This window comes from Anopheles coluzzii, chromosome 2 (assembly GCF_943734685.1).
Source record: "Anopheles coluzzii chromosome 2, AcolN3, whole genome shotgun sequence".
Lineage (NCBI taxonomy): Eukaryota > Metazoa > Arthropoda > Insecta > Diptera > Culicidae > Anopheles > Anopheles coluzzii.
This window is the reverse complement of record NC_064670.1, coordinates 125,340,532-125,364,142: the sequence shown is the minus strand read 5'-3', so window position 1 is coordinate 125,364,142 and position 23,611 is coordinate 125,340,532. Positions and strand designations below refer to the sequence as shown.

The 23,611-nt window shown below is 46.9% G+C and overlaps 1 protein-coding gene across 2 annotated transcripts; it reads right to left on the bottom strand.

Moving 5' to 3' along the window:
• LOC120952533 (syndecan) lies at window positions 1-22,398 on the bottom strand. 2 transcript variants are annotated; one of them, XM_040371919.2, is made up of 5 exons: window positions 21,013-22,398; window positions 7,362-7,481; window positions 7,038-7,278; window positions 5,439-5,717; window positions 1-5,313 (listed from the first exon to the last, which is right to left on the bottom strand). In XM_040371919.2, the coding sequence occupies exons 1-5, from the start codon at window positions 21,172-21,174 to the stop codon at window positions 5,141-5,143; spliced, it is 975 nt and encodes a 324-aa protein (XP_040227853.2). In that variant the 5' UTR covers window positions 21,175-22,398; the 3' UTR covers window positions 1-5,140. The 2 variants fall into 2 exon arrangements, with proteins under 2 accessions (XP_040227853.2, XP_040227855.2); XM_040371921.2 differs by having other exon boundaries at window positions 7,116-7,278.
• Window positions 22,399-23,611: the final 1,213 nt, after the last annotated feature.

Below are 23,611 nucleotides of genomic sequence, written 5' to 3'. Positions count from 1 at the left end.
TTCGAGCATAAACCACTTGTTGTATTGTTTTTATTACACTGTAAAGATTCTTTTATTTACAATGCTTTCTCATGAATGCGCTCCATGTGTGTTTATTCCTCTTTTTTTTGTAGTGTTTGTATATTAAATTTACTTTTCCTTTTATTATCCCATCCGTCTATCGTTTCTGTTTTTACTGTAATGAGAGACGATGATGGTTCAGTATTTCGCTCGCTGCTTATACTGATGCTGTTCTGCGCCTTGTAGTATATTTCGAAGTTTGTTTAGGTGATTTGTTGTGTTTGCTTTCCGAATTTTTGGCCTGGTTATGCTGCGCCGAATATATAGAGTTCTCTGGTGTGCGAATTTGACTACGTATATCTGACAAAAAGTGGGATTGTATTTATTTCCGGCCCTCCCATATGTAATTTGTTGCGCATTTATGCTGCATTTGCTTTGCCCCACCCTTGACCATGGTCGGAACGTAACATAATGGTCACAACAAAACATAACTGCCATCAGCACGAAACTCATTCTAAACCGTTACTGGACTGTGCTAAGAATAATTTTGAATTGATCAATCGGCTTTCCATCGGAATGTCTCTACCTGTTGCTTCTCTGGTTGGTTTATAAATGCGTTTTTGTTTGTCTGGATAGTTTTTCTCCCCCTTCTACTCTGCATCGCCTATGGCTCGTTTGTATGATAAAATTGGGTAATGATTGTATCAAGCTGATTAAAGACCAACGTTTCCAAGAATGTGATTATGCATGAATATTGTGATCATCTCGCACACACACGCGCGCACGAAAGCATTGTACTGAGAGTAGAGGGGGAAGGGGATGATTTGAGCAAGAAACAGAAGGTGGAAAAGAGGATGTAAAACCATTGCAAAGGAAACGCGCAACACGGTGACGGCAATTGCTCGCCACCAATGGCACAAAATTAGAGTGTTACTAACAGAGTAAAATAAAGTAAACGCTTTAGATTAAATATGTATATATGTTTGATTCAGTATGGTTTTCACTTAAACCGATAAAGATACATAAAATAGTGGAAGAGTAGCGCTAGCTTAAGCGTTTAAATCCCAGTTTCTAACATCCCATAATTATTATTTGTTTCTCTCTATAAATCTATTACGCATTCCACTTTCTCGTTCTAATTCTTCAGTCAGAAGCGCCTATGCAAAGGGGTTACCATTTCCATGTTTGCAATTCGAAACCCACCTAACGTTAGGCCTGGTGTGTGCTAAAACCTATCCCAAAGCATTCCAAAATCGATACAAGAGCAGCTATTCAGCTGTTGATGCTGACTCCGCCAAATCGTCAACAAGCAACGTGAGCCTCAAGTATGCGTCTCAACACTGGGATTATTCTTAAGTATAGAATCAGCGTTTGAAAATCAGCGTTTTCGCGCGAAAAAGATAGTCAGACCAGACCAGATGCATTTGGACAGGGAAAGACTAAAACATATCGCGAAGAGCTTTGCCAATGTATGATTTGTGTCAGGCGATTTGTGAAGTGGAGATTATTACATTTGTGTACCAGTGCTGTGCTGTGGTCTTGTCTTTGAATGGTTGCGCCATTGTTTCGCGTTGCTTAAAGCATGAGGTGGATGGTTCCTTACAGTTCCGGAAAAAGCCGTTTATGCTTTATGAGTGTTTGTGCCTCTTGTTAGGCAATCTTTCTCCCATATTACTATCATATCGTATGATTATTGAATTTTTATAATAAGACTTTTTAGTTCGTTTACTCGTTTGCTTTCCTTGTTGTAGCGCGCTGTTACTCTGGAATTGTTTATGATCGTTTTCTTCTCTATTTGTTTTGCTTGTTTCTCTGCACTGATGCCAGTTTTGCTATTGACTGTTAAATGATGTTCAAAATCCTTGTTGCATTCTTTCACGATAGGTTAGTTGTCAGTAGTTTCAACTTATAGTTCTCGTTAGTTGTTCTTCATTTACAAAGCTTAGTATAAGTTCTTCTCGTACTTCTGCCATTTCTGCCATAGTGTGTTTTGTGAGCTATTCAAATGATATATTTACTGTCGTCTCCTTGTTGATGAGCCGCTGACCTTTCTTGTCCTTTGCCATAGGCTGCTGTCCTGATCAGCATGATGAGAACAACAACAACATACAGCCCCACCATCAACGGCGTTGGAGTTAATTCAAAGCCCTCGCGTACGCATCATCTCTATTCGTTCACGAAACATCTATTATTTCAAACAATATCTATCATCGATGGTCCAGAGATCTTGATATACGCAAGATGATATTTCGGTTCAGACGAATGATGAGTTCCGGATGACCGTGGATACAACACTACTGGTTCTTGCTATATTCTTCGCCAACGAGTCCAATCTTGGTCATTCAACATTCATTGCAGCAATGAATATCTAGCCAATGTATATATTCGGCATACTGTCAGCAGTGGGACGGGATATTCAGATCAATACAACATAAACCGAACAAAGCATTTTCCCCCAGAAGCCCGGGGGAAAGTAAATGAGCCCAGAGTTCAAGTCCTTTACGCATAGTTCTGGCAAAATGCGACAGGGAAACAGTAAAAGGCCGATTAACAAAACTAAAACTGTCGACTGCATTGTGGTTCATCATTTAAAGGCTGGGCAAGCGAGCCATCTGGACAATTATCTGCTGACAAGTTATCTCCCTAGCATGCCCATGCCAATGGGAAATCAATTTACTATCGACAACAATCGTCCCTACGATCAACAAAAGCCTCAACTGGATACGCTTATCTATGGCAAATACATATGGGAGTGTGAGTCTATGTTACTTTTGGGTATATTTTCCGCACTTACATCTCCTCCACTAGCTAGATTGGCCACCTTTTCCTTACAAATCCTTCTATAGCTGTTGTATTGTGTTACAGGGACAGAATCTACTACATTTGCCGGCGTTTTTCTCTCACTCTCGCCCGCGCTACCGCTTCCATCCCGGCCTGCCATACACACAACAGGTGCGCGCTACACCTTAGGGATTATTATGAGTACAATTTATGTGTTTTGATTGAATTGAAGCGTTTGGAAACGTAGGGGGGAGTAAAATACAGGATGTGTGTAAAAAATCAACATTATAAATTATCATAGTGGCGGCATGCTTTTGCCGGATTTTCCATTGCATTCTACCTCCATTGCCAATTGTTTCTTACTCTCCATTTGTTTTATATATACTTTCACAACAAAGTATTGCCATTACATTTCCTGTCCAGCGTTTGCACGGCTGGGTGGTGGTACGCGTACGCCACCCCGTAGCTGTTTCGTTTCATTTCGTTAATTTCTTTCTAACTCTGCTGCTGCTCACTCGTCTAACCGAATGGAACTGAAACTCCCACATTAACTAGCAACATCAACATCGGATTTTTTCTTCTGTGTTTGCTTTTTTTACTGCTGGTTGTTGCGGTTTTGCCCTTTGTTTGCCACCATATTTCCCTTCTCCATGTACCGCGCGTCTTCAACATACATACTTGCACAGAGAGAGACACACACACAAAGAGAAGTTCAATTAATTATGCTTTTATCGAACAGCGAGCGCGCGCACGCGCGCACATATACACACAGGATACGTACGAAGTTACGAGAAAGCTTATGCTGCGCGCGCTTCCATCCACCGCTAGAGTGTCCAGCAGGACCGCAGGATTTGATTTGCTAATCTAACCATCGATACCGGGACAACCAAACCGGTGTGGCAACGTTTTCGTTCCCTTTCCTTTCCATCATCTGTTGCACTTATTACCTTTATAAATATGTAACATCTATCCTTTCTTACAAACTACAGAGCCTGCATTCTGCCCTCGCTTGCTGTACGCATTTTCCCTTATGTGTTTGCACCACCGCTTGACCCATGCTTTTACTTTTTGCTTAAATATATCTGAATTATATATCATGTTCAGGTTTGTGTTATCCGAAATTTCCGATTATATAGCTTATCGAACAAGAGTCCCAAGAGTCCCATTGTAGTGTAGGTTACACGTTTTTCGTACATTTGTTTATAAATGGCAAACTAGAAGAGTGGTTTAATATGGGGGAGTACATAGCCTGGCGAGAGGCTTACGATAGCCGACTTGCGCCAAAAAGGAAATCAATTGTTTTACCAAACAAAGTACACAGACACATATTTAAAAAAAAAACATCCCACGATCAACTAATCGGAGACAGCTCCATAATAATAGCTTGCAATGTCAGCTGCCTGCAATGTTGTTCGCTATAGCTGCGTATGAAAAATGAATATTGTCAGCAGAACCGGAACATCCTGTAGATAGATGGTTCAATTCAAGGACAACAAATACCCATAATGTTGCTGCTGTATGCACAGCACAACACAACACACAACCCCCATATTAGCTACCTTCATCCATCCACTTATTCGAGAGACTTGTTTGCAGCCTTACCTGGCCAACATATTAAAACAAAGATCAAATTTTAAAACGAAACTTGCATGCATACACGCGCCTGTCGCACAAACCTACCGTACTGGACCAATTGGAACGGAACTAAACTAACATAGAATGGATCAACCACTCATCTTTTGATCAAAATGCTTCCAATTATGAAATCATACCTTAGACCTTAGATCAACTCCTCGGCCATCGCTCGAACCACACACCAGCAGCTTGTTTGGAGGGTGGACACCCGGTTACCGAAAACAAAACGAATTCCTAGAGCAGTGCATGTAGGCTTGTGCGAACGCGCCTACACGCATTATGTTCTCCATCAAACAATCAATCCCTTTTGCCGGCTTCCTTCGCACCTTGTTTCCACCTCCTTCTTTCCTTCTAATTAGCGTTCTTTTTTCTGCAACGATCTACTCGTTTGTGAGACACACACACGCACCTTACTCTCTTCTTATTAGCGGTTCCAGTGTACTTACTACAAATATGACCTTACATCCTGCGGCATACATTCGTAGGCGCGGCTTTCTTCTGCTCCTCACTTTCGTTCGTTTCGCTCTGTTCCTTATACTAAAGAAGTGTATGTTTTCTCGCGCTGTCCGGCGTTTTCTATAGCCCTCCTTCTACTCTGCGTGCCAATGTCTGTAGACCATTGATTGCATAGTAGTTTGTTTCTTCTGCTGTGGATGATGTTACTGCGACAGAGAAAGGATGGCTGTTTTTAAAAATCACCGTCACTCGAGTCTATCGAGTAATCTCAGGCGTAGAATTCCCTGTTGTTCACGTTCTTGGCGTAGGTGTTGGCCGTCGGCGATCGCTTTGGTTCGTCCAGCGCGTACGAGCCCTCGTCCTTTTTTCTCATACGGTAAACGATAAACATTACCACCAGTATGGCGCACAACAAACCGACGACTGCCCCTCCGATCACAGCTAAACGTAAACCAGAAATTCATTGTTGTGATTAGTACACGCGCATGTGAATGATGGACTATCTAAACGCTCTATGCTACTGGGTACGGAAAGCTGGTGCTGCTGCAGTTGCTTTCGTGACTTACCTGCCAAAATGCCAGGCTGTGCAAAGAAGCTAGCCGTTCGGTCATCGTTCTTGGCATTCATTATCAAAACGCCACTGCCCGCACCGTACTGAGTGTTATCGTGATGGTTGATGCTGCCCTCCGTTGGCGTAACGTGATGCCGGGGCAATCCACCGAGGTCGAGATCGTTCTCTCCCGTTTCAATGATTTCCCCACCTCGGGAGTAAACGCCGCCAGAAGACGAGGATCCCGAAGACGACGAAGAGGATGATGATTTGCTATTATCCTTGCCAATGGGCACTATTGTTTCGCAAAGGAGTAGTAATCAAACGAGAAGAAATACACACTCGAAATGTTAATCAAAAGTGCTGAACAAACTGGGTGACTAGTAAGCAGTAATTGGCAAAAAACACACTACACTTGGATAAATTGAAATAGCTAGCTGAAACTAAACTGAACGATTTAAAAAACAAACTCAAACTCAAACCAAACGCGCTGGCACGAGGCGATCCCTCGCAACAAGCGCCTGAACAATATTATGAAAGAGTGAAACAAACTGTAAAACAAAAACATAAACGCATTTACCGAATGACATTTTTCTGGTCGATCTAACTCACCGAGAAAGTGAATCAGACAAACCATTATGACACAATGAGCGAATGAACAACGCGAAGATGGGTTGTGGTGATCAATGAAGAAGAGGTATGTGTGATGATTGGATAATGTTTAAAAAGAGAAGGGTATCACGTTTGATGAAATGAATGAAAATGAGATTGTTTAAAAGAAGTACAAAACACATCAATGGAATGATACAATGGATACAATTTCATCATGCTACAACAGAGTGCGTTAGATGAAGGATGTACTTTAGTAAAAGGAGAAAAGAGAAACACATTAGCAGTATTGAAGTATTGAAACCAAGGTAATAAAAAGTGTAACTCATGCAAAACAGTTAGAAATTGAAACATTAAATAAAAACAAAGAGCTGTATCCAACAAACAAACAAACAAACGACATTTTTTGTACAAATAGACAGAAACCAGACGAAAGTTATTGATCGGACAGTTTAAAGACAGACGGTAATAGTCAGTATGGTTCAAGGGAAAAATGAGGCATTAATCGAAATTATACAGAAAAGAAAGGTAAACCCTACGGGACGACGCTTGTCTTCACAAACCAAACCATCCCCTGCGGCGCAAGGGAAACTCATCTCGGGTGCGCGTGTGTAAGAATTGCTTTGATTTTTTCCAAATAAATCGCACATTCGATTGTTTTATGTTTTTGTGTATGTTCCACAGCGATCTTCCACCCATTGTATAGAGACATTGTTTTGCTCTCACTTTGGAGGAGTTTGATTATGTTTGTTTTATCTCTCTCTTTCTCTGCTTCCTATTCTGCAAAACTGAACTAAGATCTTATCGCCGCACAGGTGCAATAATGCCTTAAACATGTCGTAGCAGTGAGGGGAGCAGTATAAAACAATAGACGGGTCTCCCGCTCACTACAATGACGGCGCGGCACGCTCACTTGCACGGCGATCGGTAGAGTGTTTTGTAAGGAAAAACGTAAATATGGCGGGATAACTTAAAATAGAAATAAAGCCATGCAAACAAAACTGACTATCTTCGTCGTCGGTGGTCGATGGATCAACGGTGGGTAGGTTGGTGTCTGTGTAGAGATCATTATCATCATGATCACCTGAACCGGGCAGGTTATCGCTGCCACCGCGCAGAACGTTTAGATTGCCGCCCGACGACGACGAAGACGATAGCGACGATCGACTCGAGGTGGAATCTTCGTCATCATCTCCGAACCCGGAGCCGGATGCTTCGTCGTCCTCCTTCTCTAGATCGTCACGCACCTGCAAAGGAAGGGAAGCAAGATGGGATGGGTTTATAGAAAAGAATTCTGTAGCGAGTGTCCTTCCAACTCTGCCACACTTACTTCACCGCGGCTTCCAGAACCTTCCAGACCTTCGTCGTCAATGTAGATATCATTTTGGTTCGATGGTGCCGCACCGAAGGACGAACTACTGTCGAGGTTTAGGTTCCGATTATTAGAGTTCTGTAATTAAACCACAAAGACGACACACGCATTAGTTTTTAGCAAAAGGTTTAACACTGGGGAACAGTTCTGCCGCAATGGCCCAAATTCAGACTCCGCCAAACTCAATTTCCCCGCGCTTCTCGTTAGCTCGTTAGCCCATCGTTCGCAAGGAAGGTGAGATATCGTTCCCTCGGGGCTACCTATGCGCGGATGATGATGACGTCTTTCGGTCGGTGTGTCCTAGTTTATCGTATATTCTTCCCCTTGCTTGCTACCTACATTCTCCTCCCCGCTCAACCTTACTTCTTTCCACACACACACACCCTCCCTCTCTTTTTTACTCACGTTTTACGCCTTCTCTCCGCTCTTTCCCTTGCAACAAGGAACGAAACATAACCATCGCCAACTTGGTTAGTTCAGTCCCAATGCTTCCTTTATGCTCCTCGCTCTCCTCTTCTCGCGCGCTCTCCCTCTCTCTCTCTCTCCCTTTGCTGTATATCAATCGGCCAACTTCCAGGCCCCGTAAACATTATTATCGATTTTTGGTGCGTTACTTCGGTTACGCTAAATTGCATAACTCTGATAACGCATAACTCTACCTCCCCCTGAACGTATGCCAGACAAGAACGAAAGACGCTTCCACTCACTGAGCAAAAGTGAGTGCGAAACACTCACTGCTCTCGGGGAGCGGAAGAACAAGGATGGAGGACACTATAGACATGGGGGCGTGTAGGACACATGGAGGCAAACACTCGCACGCGTCATCAGCGCATCGTTAGCAAGGCAGGAAGGTCTCGAGAGCCGAAAAGCCGAAAGACCGAAAGGGATCCTAATTAAATTACCAGCACACCACACCTTTCTTTACATGCATGCGGAACTCCGTACAATGGTTTAGCACGGTCGAACACTAAGCACATTTCAAGTTGTCTAAGGGCCTCTTCTCTAGCTCCCCTGCCTGTTGGCGGGGAGCTTATCCAGTTGAAAGTTGCCATTCGTAACGAAAAACATGACAAATAATGGGGGGTTTCTTTCTGTCCCTTTGCAAAAATGCGCCGCTGCGTTGTCGTAATTGCAATTTCGTAGAATTGTGTCCTTCGTTTGTCTGCGCAAAGGTTTCGAATTGCAACGATTCGCAGTCCTTTTGCCGCTAACCTTTGGCAAATGAACACACACACACACGCGCAAACGGGCATGTACGTCACAGCAGTGAGCCCTCTCCGGAGGGGGCTGGACTGACCGTGAAATGGTGCCGAATTTCTCCACGACCTGTACAGCTAGTGTCCTAATCCGGTCCCTTTTTCCATGACCTCTGGTAAATGCGTACCACCACCACCACCTTTCTTACATGTGCCTTGCCTGCTGCGGGGCCCGAGGACAAAGGCACACACAACAGGGAACATCATACCTAACCAAAGCCCAACAAGGTCCGCCACGTTGCACAGAAAGAGCAATTGCTTCACACAGACACACACAGGGTATAATCTGGCAAATCGCAGCGACGGAACGAAGGATGGTAGGAAGAGGATAAATTGCCATCGAACGGGCATAACATAACGGACCAGGAGGTGATCGTTTCCCGTCACGACAGCGACCCTTCAAATGTGTGAATCTCTTTCTTCATCCTTCTCCAAACCTTTCGCTTGCCTTCCCAGAAGGATACTTTGCGCACACACACAGACACACGCAAACGAGCACTTTTAGTCAAGAACTCCCAGAATACCTATCAAGCGAACCAGCAGTGAGAAAGCCATTATGAATTACAATCATCAAAGATTCGTTCAACGACTACCTAAATGATAGGACGGTCCTTTAAGGACGCAAACACCACTACACAAAGATACACACGACACACTGTACAGCTCTCTATACGGTACGCAATGTGGTACGAAATAAATGCACTGCAGTACTCATCGGCTGTCCAATCCGGCCAACGATGGAACTATTCGCAGAGGTGCTGGAAAAACACAGAGCCAACGTCGATGAGACAAGTCAGCAGCAGCAGCAGCAGCAGTAGCGGCCCCAACAGCAGACTCAAACGAGAGAAAAATTCAACATCCAAGAGTACACACAACACACCCTCCGCTCGTACACACAGCCAGACAGGAAATCTCACTCACCACCCCAGAGCGGCCAACCTGGTGAAGCTTTCGAGAACATTAAACTCCTTTCGGTTTTGTTCTAGAATTAATTTGCTCACAATTTCGCCAATTCTAACTTCCTCCGTGGCGTTCCGCAACTCTCGTACAGCTCTCTCTCGCTCTCACAGCTGTTTGTCTCCCATGGCGACGGGGATAACAGTGTCTCTCTAGGTGAGTGAGTGGTTGAGCGTAGCAGCAAAAAAACGACCCATCCACAGACTGCCCCCTTTGGGACTGGGTGTTTTCCTTTTTGAAGCCTATCGAAGCTCACGCCGTCCGTTGAAAACACTGCGTCATGCCCTCAAATAAACAACCGTGCTCTGCCACTGCTGCTGAATGATGTACATGCGCGAGAACGTTGGAGATTCCGAGTTTTCCTCTCTTCAAAATGGGGACGCGGTCACTCGGAGACAAAGCTCTCCATCTGGATGCTCCACAGCATCCGCTTGCTGAGATGGAAAGGACCCGCTACACAGCATGAGCTTAATATGCACAGCTCACTCTCATCTCACTGCACTTTGAACACGTTGCCACGCGATGCAACTACTAAAGGCGAAAGCTTTCAAAGTTCAAAGCTTATCTTGTCTGCGAAGATTTGACGTTTATGACAGACGCACCATCCTAAGCTTTCGGAAACACAATATTCAACAGAATGGGAAACTTACACCGAATGTCCCCTGGATGGGAACACGAGAGAAATGGGGAAACATCATCCACGACAAGGCTTGTGGTAATCATGGAGGAGAGCTTTATGATGTACGCTAGGGGGAACAACGCAAGACGAAAACATTGTACCCAGAGATGGAGTAAAATTGCCTCTTCGCTTTTCCCACCCACGGTGTGTATTGATTATGCAGGCTCGTCCAGGATTTAAGCACCAAAAAAACCCTCCAAACAAAAAAGAACAATCAATTTGAGCTACGGATTTCATTATCAGTTTTCTCTCTGTGCTCGATGAAAAGATTCAACAAAATTCTAATTAATTCCAAACGTCATCTCGGAACGTCTCCAACAAACTGAGGACGTGCCCAAGAAAACGCTTATTAGAAAACGCTGCTTGATAATGCTTAATATATTTCACTTTACAAAGACCAACCAAAACGATTGGTTAAAAAAAAACCGGAGCAGAAACAATACAGTGCGATCGAACAACAACAACGAACCGGGGGGAATGGACAGCGAGCGGTCGGAATGGAAATTTGGCATTAAAAAACATGAGAAATAAATAAGCCAGCATAATGTGCTGCTGCTACTGCCCGGACAGTGATGGGAAGCGGCTGATAACTGCATGCAGAACAGAGGGGCGAAGGCCGTCTTTATGCTTTTCGCCTCCTTTTGGCGAAGGAGGACTATTTGCAAAGTGCCATGCAAAAGTTGAAGTGTCGCAAAGCGCAGCCTGGCGTCGTGAGAGGCGGCCGGCCTGCCAGGCCGTGTATTGTGCTCGAGGCGATGGGATAGATTGCACGCCGAAGATGATTGTGCTTTTCTTCACCATTAGCTTCTCCACCAACACCACCACCACCATCATGGGCATTGAATGGGAGGAGGGAGTTCATTATTTCGCGTGTTGCTGCCTGTCTCCTGAGCACGGCACGGAGTTTCGTAACTGAGAGCCTCCCGCTATTATCGGGATAATCGGGATCAGTTAACGATCTCTTGCGAGGAACATCGTAAAAGACGGTCTTTTGCGCGCTCGTACGCCCCAAGAAGTGAAGCGTGCTTTAATGATACGGCATACACACAGACACACACGCATCCTGTGCCCATCATGAAAAGCCTTATATTTAAATGGGTTATCAGTAGCGTATTAGACATCAAACGGTTGGCTGATGTTTACCGAGATCAGTTTCATTTCATTGATGTATCTATGGCATCCGATTTGTTCCACAGCACTAAACAGCGGTGTAGTTTTCCATTATGTACGGCATTACAACGGAACATACATTTTGCCCATTCGGTGTAGAATGCGGGACGAATCGATCAATTTGAATATGGTTATGCATCTTTCTCCGTTGGTGTGAGTGTGTCTATGGGTAGGATGGAATTGCACACCACCACTACCAGATAAACAGCGAACCAGCCAGCCAGCCAGCCAGCCAGCAGTTGGCGGCTGCGGATTCTGTGCACTAAGTGCCATGAATAATTCGAAAGCCACCGAAATGAAGCCCACACAGACACAGTTTACAAAAACCTGCACAGAGCTCAGTGGCGTACATTGGAAGGGCATACATATCGCGCGATCTGGCTTTTGTGTTGACGGAGGCAGCAGCAGCAGCAGCAGTCCTTTGGTGGTTTTCGCCCACTATCGATTGCCGAGGCCCGCGAAGCCCACAAAGTCCACGATCAATGGTGCGAGACAGACGAGGAGAGCGCGCGATGATAATTAGACTAAGCTCTTTATCAGCCAGCAAAATATGGTCAAAAAGCGCTGGCTGGTATGAGAGGAGGGTTTCATCATACACATAAAATCATTGAACATGTGTTGCCCCTTTTTTGGGGAGTTTAGTTCCAACCATAAATCGACCGAAATGCAACTGCAGGCTCTCAATTTCCCAGCAAATCAGCGCATACAGCCAGCACAGGGAGATAGGGGAGGGGTAGATGGCCACTGGAGTGCACAAATCTGACCACATCTTGTTCGATGTCACTGTCTTCCTACCCACCCACCCACCCATCACCACCAGCCAAGTATCTTTACGATTCCGCAGTTTAAGCTATTGTTTTCTCGATGCTGCTCCAATTCTCGACCATTGGCGACAATCTGCCCTGAGAGAGCGAGAACAGTACAACGGAGAGAGGTAGGAGGCAGAGGTTGGGTGGTCCACGGCAGGGGATGCCGACCACTGACTGTCCGCTCCCGAACACAAATTGGATGGATGCATTTTAGATGCATCCCGAGTCCATTCTAGGACGCTGCTGAATTCAGTTCACTTTATGTTTGCGGTTATGGGCCGTTTGCCGCACACAGCCGGTCACCGAAACGGAGGGACAGTTGGTGGGGGTTGGTTGGTTGGTGAGGTTCTAGCGGATTTACAAAATATGACCAGCACAACACACATTATTCACCGCGCTGGGCTGGAGTTGGGGATCTCCGTACCAATTGCAGCAAACAAAATCGGCATCGGCTGCATCGCATCTACCAGGGATAGGTAGAGTTTTGTGTTTTTCGTCTTTCGTGCTCGAATAAATTGAGCGTATCTCCGTACAAACAGCACAACAGAGCGACGAGACGGCTGAGTAGCAAAAAGCAGGGGACACCTTCTCGCAAACGACGCAAAACGGCACAAGCAGCGGCGGCCAAAATCGAGCCATAGTTTACGGCCATACGGCGGATGGATGTCTCATCATCATCATCGTTATTTGCTCGTTCCAAACCAGAGCCGTATGGACAGAGAAGCAGCAGCAGCCGTTTGTAGGGCAGAAAACAAAGGCACAGTATTGTGTGCTATCTTTATGTCGTCCTCCTTTTCTCTGTGAATGTCTGTAATGAGTCGTTTCTGAGTAGCATATTCTGTTGCTCTTGTCTTGTTGCCATAATTTATCCTTTGCATTTTTATTATACCAAAGAATTTTGTAAACACAACAGACTGGCCTACTGAGAGCTGCGTTCGACGAGCTGACGCGCAATTAGAAATAAGATCGAGTGAGGCTATGGGGTGTGTGACAATTATCGTCGACAAATCACAGCCTGCTGCTACGGCTCATAAGCGAACAAATACACGCTGTTCTGGTTCGCCATTAGTAACAGCACGGTAGCAGCCGAGACAACAACCATGAGCGATTTATCTCAGCTTTGCCTGTGAACCAATAATTCCAACAATGTGCAGTAAAGTACTTCTCTATTGGGCAAAGCAACACGCACAGCCGGGCGGTTCGGCCCGTGCTTGTTCAAGTGATCCGCGTCAAGTGCAACCCCCTAGCAGAATAAACACACACATTCTTACGTGATGTGTAATTTTTGCACCCAGGCGATGCCCCCCCACCCCGTTCGGTGTCTCTGTAAAACCGCAAAACACAATCTGCCCAGCTTGCTCTGATGGCCGGCTTCATTTCGGTGACGGAATAATACTGTAGCGGCGATCTGGTCTGCCAACGAACTTTCGTGAGGGCACGAGAACACGTCACACTATTGAAGCCGATGGCAATGAAACTGCGTGGTGTAGAGAGAGAGTGGAAAAAAACACAACCGTGAAGAAAACCTTAATATTTATCCATCAAAACCATTTCTCTCGATCTCGGGCACACGCTGTACGTTCAGCCGCATATGTTTACCTTAAATCCGGTGTACCCCCAAATCTCAAACACATTCCAATTCCTTGTTTTGTTCCAGAGCCGCCTTTCCCCTTCTTTCGATCGAGTTCTTCTATAAACATGGCATTCAAAAACTCAACCCCGAACGTGCTTGAGCATTAAGAAGACAGAGCCGCGCAATAACAGTAGCGAATGTTTAGAAGAACTGTGCTGGTGTTTCACGCGCGCAACAGGATTGAGGACACGAATATTGATTGACGTAGATGAGTGTTGGATTCATTTTTTTCTAAAAAGCACCGGAAAATGTAAACTTCTGACGTTGGTTAGCCAACGGCTGCTAACACCGATGCATCACAAGGGGATCAAACGTTCAAAAAACTCCCCATCATGTTTGCGTTTATTATTCCCCTGAAACAGTGCAGCGAAAAACAACTCACTTTGTTTTGTTTCGCGAAAATGAACAAATCACAATGCTCCGAAATAACCAGCCACTGGGCCGCCCCACACAACTGATAACCAAAGCGTGCAGCGTGTGTGTGGGGCTGTGTTTGGATGATGTGCGATAACGCAGGGCCACAGAGAGACAGAACGGCTCGAGCGTAAGAGGGCGCACAAACTGCTTCCCGGAATAACAAATGAAAACAAGTACACCAGACTGGGCAAACAAAATCAAACACGCCGCGTCATTGATAAGATAAGCCTTTGCTCAGGGAAGGGAAGGTGAGAGAAGGGAAGGGAAAGCCGACTCTGTAATCGAAAAGCAATCGTTCAATATTTGGTATTGCTGTAATCGCTGCATGATGCAGAATGAGATTACACACACACGAGATGACGGTGGTTGGTCAGATACGCTCAGCAAGTGGGCGAGAGAGAGATTGGAGTCCCTTCCTTGGTCTAATTTTTAATTGCCAACTCAAATTAAAATTCGTCTCAACCATTTCTTGATAAGAAGCGGAGCCGTAATCAACATCACATTCCGCATGCATGTGTGAGATGTAGGGGGGGGGGGGGGCGGTGGCACCAGTTCTCATCATTCCGCTAGACGACGGCAGCATATCGGGGGGAGATCGATCGAGTGGTGGCATGATGATGATGACTTCGAAATCAAAAAACGATGCCAAACACCATTGGCTTGTGTGTTATTTCTTACCAACCCTAGACGCGAGTCATACAAACATCGATCGGTGGTGGTGATGGTGGTGGTCTATTCGTTTGCCAGCATTCGCATAAATAAGCCGTAAACCCAAGCTCACACACACACACATACACTCGAAAACATCGCCAGCACTTCGGGCGCTTCTGGAGTTTGCAATTTATCAATTAGCGCCCATGGGGTCGGGGCCATTGGCAGTTGTCATTGGTTCGAGGGTCGTTTAACGGACGACATACCAAAGGGAAACGGTGGTGGTGGTGGTGGTGGAGATGGCGGGTAACTCCTTCTTACAAGGCTGGCAGGAAAACTACGCTGGCAGAAACTTACCAACAGGCTCTCACTCAAGGTTCCGTTCCGTTCTCAGACATACCGAAAAGCGGCTACCGCACCCACCACCTCCCCACACAGACCATCCTCTTCTCCATCCCTCATCGGAGAAAGACATCGTACGGGCAGGCAGCATCAAGGAATGTTTGCTCGTTTGAGCATCGCCGCGTCGTTCGTCGTTATCGGGCGGAAGACACACCAAAAGACAAGACACATTCGCTTCCCTTCCGCTGAGCAGTGCAGGCAACCGGGATCGGAAGACCGGGAGTGGCAGATTGGACCGGTCCCCCCTTCCTCCTCCCTCCCAAGGACCCCGCCGCTCGTACCGGATATTTAATTCCAGCACGATCTTTTCATCTTCACGACCCAACACCGTGTTATAAACAGCAGCACCAACACCACCAGCACCCTACCCTCTACCGTGGGCTTCCCCCTCTGCGACCCTTTTCTCCCTTACCTTCCCCTTCCTGCACCGCAGCAGCATCACAGGATTAAATTCAATATTATCTTCGCTTTAAGCGCGGACGAGACGAGATCGAAAATGCGAAAATTCAAATCCACTGTTCCATCCTTTTTGATGTCCGGTGTAGGACACGACGGTTCCTCGGAAACAGGCCCGAGAGAAAGTGGCACGATCTTCTCCACCTTGAGGCGAATATAAAATTTTGACATTAGAAAACTGCAGCAACAACAAAAACAAAAAAAAAAATAAAAAACGACAACCCCTCGGGCCGCTTCTGCACCATGAATTTGTTCTACACAGAAGAGAAAACGGAAAGATATTCAAGGTCCTTCCCCCACCCCCAAAAAAACCCATCGCTGGAAGGCAGGCGCCGCATCATCATCAGCATGATCAAAGAGCAAAGCGAGACCCGAATCTTAAGCCCCGGTATACCTTTCGGTGGTGTGCTCGAACGCGCGCCGTGCCAATCAAAAACCTGCGCTAAACTACCTCCGCCTCTGTCCGGGGTCCGGTCTCTGGCTGGGTCTGGCGTGGGCGATTGCTACAGGTGTGCCTTGCCTCGATTGTTTGTATACGAGGGAGAGGGGGGCACTGCACACGCTCCAAACGACGATAATGGGATACCGAACGATGGGGACAGCCCATTAGACACACACGCACACACACATACAGACACACTACTAAGCAGTCTCCAGAGAGAAGCAGTGGAAGCGCTGCAAAAGAGCAAAGGTAAAGGCGTTTCGACAGCGTGAACGTTTGTCGCAATCTTGTGCAGCGCCCCCTTCCCCCTCTTGTGTCATAGGTACGCCCGTCGCCTACTACTGTGCCTTACTAATATATTGATGATCCACCAGCAGCAGCAGCAGCAGCAGCACCGTGTGTTTATGTCTGCCGTGGATATGCGTCCACGACGTTGCTGCTGCAAAACCCCGTCCTAAAAGGAAAAAAAAGCCGGGGGCGGCCCAAGCGACGTTATCGACCGCGAAGGAGTATGGGGCGTAGGGGGGGGGGGGGGGGTGTAAAAAATCCGTCGCCCACGAAAATTTACAAAAAGACCCACCCATTCCACCCACTCACCCACCTCAATCCAATTCAGTATCTCTCCAGCGCGCCCGGGCCAATATAGTAGGCCGCTTTTCTTTTGTCAACAACTTTCCAATACTGCATCAAAGTTGGCGCGGCCCTCCGCCCTGAGGGGTTGCGCGGTTGCGAAGCAGTGTTGTAACACCTGGTCCTAAAGCTGGTCCCGGCCTACTGAGAACCTGGTAGACACAAACACACGAACACACAAACACTGTAGCAACTAGCGAAAAGCCCTTTTTGCTTCACTTCGTGTTTCAACTAAAATGCCGCGCCGGCGGGTGTGTTTTCATATCCTGCTGAAATTTGGACAGTGGATGAAATATTGGGCGTCAGGCCATTTTTCCTTTTTATTTTTGTTGTTGGCAGCCAACTACGGGGGTGCTGGGGATACACAAACTGGCGGGCGAACTGTAATTACTGCGAAGGCCATATTTTCAATCACTTAACGAGCAAAAAAAAGGAAGCAAAAAAAGGGTTTAAGTGAAAACCCCACCGGCATGGGCACAAGTAGCGGGGCAAGTTTTTCAAGCAAACGTTTTCACAACTCAATGCCGGCCGGATCTCAATAAAAAAGGTCCCTCTCTCTCTCTCTGTTTCTCTGTCCCTGTTTCGCTCTATTTTCTAACGCAAATAATTTACCCGTTGCTACACATTCCAACGAATGTGGAGCATTCGTTTTTTTTGCGAAAGAAATAATATATGCCGAGTGGAGAAAAGGGATCCCCAACGACAAAATAGACCCCTCCTACACACACACATTCCATCGAGTCCTTATTCTTCGTTTCAAGGATGACGATAAAGGATTTCTCTGCCTAACGAACATGGCGGCGATGGAAGGCGATGATGGGGACGGAGAAGGAGCGGGGAAACGTTCAGGGGAGGTTCGAGAGAGGTTCGAGGGTGTAGATTGATATTGTGTGTTGAAGTCCTTTTGGTTGTTGTTAGTTGGTGGGTGTCCTCATCTAGATGCGAAGGACCGATTGATCCATAGAATTGGATGACACCCCGAAAGAAAGAAATTTCCCAACCAGTCATCGATAGTTGTAATACAACAAAAAGGCCCCGGCTGTCTGTCGCTGTGTCTGTCCGGCCTGTGGTCTAGTTATTATGGATTCGTTTTTTTTGCCACTATTAGTGAGGACACAATCAGGGGTTTTGTCTGTATGGAGATGCATCAAAGACCCGTTTCCCGTACTAGAGCTCGGAGTTTATAAATGTTACAAGGACACAATATTTAGAGCAAAATGACAATTCTCCACTGAATATAGTAACACCAGTGGTTCTGGTATTGGAGGTGACGAGGGGAGGAAAAGTGGAGTATATTAAAAACCATCTGCGTTTGATATTTCCAGGCTCAACATGTTGGACTTTTGGTCCGTATTTTAGTTAATTCCAATGTAAAGGTGTTTAGTGTAAAATTTAAGATTTTCGTTTAAACTGTCGATTCGTTTATCTACTTTGCAAATAGTTTCTAGAGGTAAAAGTGTAGCACTTTTGCAACTATGCCTCCACCGTTCATCGAATCAAACAGACGGCATGTTAGTGCGGTGTTGAAATGTTTAGCATAAGCCTTACGCAGCCGCGTGCCGTACTGGAAAACGGTGAGACCGCCTTGCGAGACCGGTCTTTGAATGGAAAGGAGCGTGTTTTTTTTGCTCCACTCACTATGAAAGCCCCTAGAAATAGGAATACATAAACAACATACACGCTCATTAGCATAGCCTGTCGGGAGGGGCAGCATAGACACCTCCCCTTTCCCCGTTCACCTCCCATCGAGCTCCAATCGATGTTGATCGTCCTTGATCAAACACGGTTCACAGACGCATGCCACAACGTTCTCCTTCGTCTCCCCACACGCCCCCCAACCAGCTAGTTCTGCATGCTCCAAAACATGTTTGGCCAAAGACACGCACGCCGATGTTGTGGCGTTCGATCACGCGCGACTTTAGTTTCTAACGACCTGCCTCTGCCTATCTGCTTGCCACCGCCGGAAACTGCGTTCTTCAGCGTCATTATCCGGACCAAACACCATCGCCTACTACCAATTGTACTAAGCACAAAATCTGTAAATCCTGCTTCAAGCGGGATGGCCAGGCTCGGCTAGGCCCAAAAGCCCCAACAAAACATTACACGTGCGTGTGTGCGTGTGTGTGCATGTGTGTCTCCCGGAGTTGCTAACCACATGGGTGCGCCATCTGGTGGAATGTTGGGCGCACACACACACACACACACACAACACTCCTCCACACAAATTCCACTTTTCTTCTGCTGCTCTCTTTCTCTCTATTGCGCCTGTTGTTTTCTCTCTATTGTTGCCCGAGGGCCCCTACCCGCACACGCCCACCCTCCTGCCCGCTAGTACGGTTGGGGTGGATTGGTGGTGTCGTTCTTGATTATGCACTGCGGCCATCGTTTGCGGTTCTTGTTCACTCTGCTCCCACACTCTCCCCCGCGGGGTTCTGGCGAAGGGCAAACAAGATTACACCAATACACAAACATGCCCTCTGCCGTAGCACACCAATGCACGACGAAGCGCACACACACACCCCACGCGCGCGTACGTACACGGTTCATTCATTCATATTCTTCCCAAGCAGGCGCTGGATCTTGGCTTTTCTTTACGCATTTTTCCAGCTCTAGCTCTCCCACACACACGCACATACTATCGTGCTCTCTCTATACATATCTTCCTCTCTTTCTCTCTCTCTCTTCTGGTGGAGCAACGGAAGCAAAAATCCTTCATTTTCTCGTTTAATTTGTTCTTCTAACGGGTCCGCAAATTGCCCCATCGGTCCGTCAAAGGCTTCTGTCAGCAACTTTTTCGGCGGGAGCCCTTTTTCCAAACAGCTCGCGTCGAATATCGCGGAACCCAGGGTAGCGGAAGCAGCCACACACGGGAGCAACCATAAAATCAATATAAAAACACAAAACATGCACGCACACACACATGCACACGCATCGTACACAACACACTAAAACGGTGCGTGTTCTCTTGTGGTCGCATCTATTCAAGCACACATACACACACATACACACAAACAAGCCATGCCTGGCATTACAGAAGAAAAAAAATCTCACTCTCTTCCGATTGCATAGACTTCCCGCTTCCGCATCCCCTCAACCCAGCCCAAACCCTTCCATTTACGATTCTACTGCGGCCCACACCTTCCCACAAAAGCGCACAGGAAGGCAGGCAGCAAAGCAAGCAGCACCCGCCGCACAACTACACGCGCACCACACACAACCACCACGCTCAGTGTGAAGCGACCTCTCTCCTTCTCACTCTCTCGCTCACGGTACATGCTAGCAGGGATTCCAGCTCGCTCGCATCAAAAAGGGACGACCCTTTGCTTGCATCGCTCCCTCTCTCTCTCGCTCACTCACTCTCGCACACACAATCTGTCCTTTCTCTCGTTCGCGCACACCTCTTGCTACGTTTCTCGTTGCCTCTTTTCGTTGCCTAGCTAGTTGGCAGGCAAGATTGCTGCTGCTGCTGTTGATGGTGCTCGCAGCGGCAGGTGTGTGTCGAAAAGGGGCGACGAGGAGGGATCGTCGGACCGATCATAAAACTTGGAAACGGCGTGAGCAGTGAGAAAACAACGTCGCCGCCGCCGCCTCGATCATTTCATCTCATGGCACTCTCCACGGCAAAGAGGAGGCGAGATGCGGGAGCAGGGGAAGAAAGGGCCATCCATAAAGGGCGAGACACGGGGCGGGTTGAATTCGTGGAAATAAAACAACATCGACACACACACACACACACCGGACGGAGCATAGCAGCACCGGGGATCATCATCATCTGCAGAGCTGAAAGCCGTTCCCGTCGTCCCAATGTCGTCCATCCCTTTTCCCGTTTTGCCCACAGCCCCCTACGCTACTACGTAGGAGAAACACAGCCATTCCTCCGACTGATCCGATTCGTTCCACACTTTCCAAACGGTCGGGAGCGCTGCCTGAGAGAGAGAGACAGCACCATGCGGCGGGATGCGTGGTGCGACCGAGACGGTCTTGTTTTGAACGGACCAGCAGCAGCAGCAGCAGCAGAAGCAGCCACCCCGTGTGCGTGTGTGTCATGGTTTGTTGTTTCGTTGTTCGGTACGGTAGGAGAATCGGGAAAATGAACAATAATAATACCTGATCATTCTCGACTGCGGCCGCCGACGTCCACGGGATCGCGACCAGCAGCGCCACCAGCAGGAGGGTCGCGGCCGTCGCCGTTGATGAGGCGAACAGTTTCCTCCGGTTGCCACCGCTACCGCCGCCGCTACCTTTGATGTTCTGCAGTTTGAGCGACATTTTTCGATGCGTTCTTTCTCCTATCTTCAGCTGTGTTCAGCAGTATTACTAGGGGATTGATTCTATCCGGACACACTTTTTCCGGTCAAAAGAAAAACACACCACGTTAATTCGATGGGATGGGGGACACGATTTTCACTACACTCGCTGCCTTTTTATTTTAGTTGGACGGTTTATTTTTCACGTTTTAGCTACTATTTCGTGCCGTTTGGCGACCTGCGCTTACTACACACGACTCATACCAACACTTGCCAACACACTCACAAACAGACACACACACACACAAACGTATACGCAATGGCTGCTAATAGAAACAGCGCTCGAAGGTGCCAATGGAAAATCCTTTTACCACTCTAGCTATAAACACCACAAAATGCAACACTGCGCGCTACTTCCAACAAACACGCACAAACACATACACACAGATACACTCCCGTGTATTCGCGTTCACATGCGGCTCCGCCTGCCCTTCCGATCAAAGGATGCGCGAAGGTGACAAACACTCACGCACGGTTACCACGCACAACACAGCGAAAGACACAAACTCACACACGCGCTGGAGGGGAGGCAGGCAAACGGGGATGCACTTTCTGGCCCTGGCGGTTTTCCAAAGCCCAATTTACACCTTTCCCCGCACGGACGACGGTGCTGGTGGTGATGGTGGTGGTGGTTTCGAGTGCAACAACTTTCGTCGCAATCCCACGAGCAGCAGCAGTGCTACACACAAGTGCTGCTGTTGGACACGTTTTGCTGCGACGATTTTTCACCACAATAGAACTCGGGCGACGGTGAACATCAACGCACATTCCTGGCGTACGACGACGGCGACGACGACATCCGGACGAAGAGCAACGCACTAACAAAAAAACACACGCATACACCTACTTGCTGGTACATGCAGACGACACGCACTCACACACATTCACCGCTCGCTCCCACTCTGGCTCGGGGCTGTCGCGACTATGCCACACTCACGCTAATTTTGCTGGCTGCCGTTTTTCGATTTGCGTTTTTTCTTACAGCTTTTGCTCACAAGTCTCCACAACCTGTACCGCTATTGCACTGGATCGGGCACATAATCAGCGAAACAGGGGAGCAATAACACACATCAGGCTAGTGCGAGTGCAAAATGCGTAAATCCTGCGTCAATCTGCCCTTTTCCACGGCTCTTGGCTTTTTGCTGCTGCTTTTTTAATGCTCGCGACAGCTAGATTGAAGAGTACGGTCGCGGTTACACAGCGCAAGACGGGCGAAACGTCAGAATGGGCCCGCGCAACATTTCGCTAACGTCTGACAGTTGGGCAGACGTCGGTTCGAGCTGCTGTAGGAAGCGGTTTCATTCGAGCAGATCTCGAGTGAAAACGAATCAAAGAAATTAATGGGAAAAATTCTTTGAACAGTTGTAAAGGAATTCAAGATTATTTAATTGAGCAACACGCCGTTTAATTTACTAATATCAACGGAAGGCAGATGATCGATCGTGTCGGATGTCGGACTTTTGTCTACCATGCTGTCAAAATGTCATGCAGATATGACAGTTCTGCTCCTTATATGGTTTGCCGCCAATATCTGTCAAACATGTCACCTATCTTAAAGTTTTTAGGCTCTCTCACAATGAAATGGATCTGAAAAAGCGACACATTAATGAAATAATGCTCGAAATAAGCCCTTCTCATGCCTACTAGTATGTTCTGATATTTGATAATTGTTTGCTCTCCATCAATAGAATTTAGCCTCGCATAAGTTCTCTAACAAATTTAGAAGCAAATTAACGGCCTAACATATAAAATCCCAAATTCCGTTTCTATGTCTGTGATATACTTCACAAATAGTACAATACAACATTTTATAGAACGATTGATCGTTAAAAATAGAGTATGACATACTTTACGAGCATTCGATCGTTGGCGACAAGTCAATCTAAGTAAAAGATGTCTACACTTAGATAGAAAGTCCAAATACTACATGCTATCATAACGTTGAGTGGATTGACGCTGCAAACGATATGGTGAAGCCATGATTAGACACCCGGAACCCGGATTAGACCCCACACCCATCAGTACCTAAAAACCTACAAAAATTTGATCGAACCAATCTACATACACAAACACACACACACGCGCGCGTACAGCCTCACATCCTTAGCGCCGATCCGGCATTCAAATCTGACCCCATAAATGCGCCAGCTATTTGTGCAAAATGCCTCAAAATTACACCGCACCACCATTAAACTGCTGGCCCGGCCACCGCTGGATGATGCCGCTTTCCCCGCAATTAAATCGTAGCCACGCGGCGCGCGCACACACACACACACGCACACACCCAGTTCGGGGTGAGGCAGCGATAATTACACACTAAATCTGGGTTGCAATTTTGGACAGCCACGCGCGAAACAACCGCGCAAGGAAAAAACTGACCAAGCAAGCGCATAGTACCA

Coding starts and splice junctions, on each gene's coding strand:
- LOC120952533 (XM_040371919.2), bottom strand. CDS start 21,174: ATGTCGCTCAAACTGCAGAACATCAAAGGTAGCGGCGGCGGTAGCGGT. Junction 7,482..21,012: donor CCGCAGTCGAGAATGATCAG/GTATTATTATTG, acceptor GTTTAATTACAG/AACTCTAATAATCGGAACCT. Junction 7,279..7,361: donor GTTCTGGAAGCCGCGGTGAA/GTAAGTGTGGCA, acceptor CTTCCTTTGCAG/GTGCGTGACGATCTAGAGAA.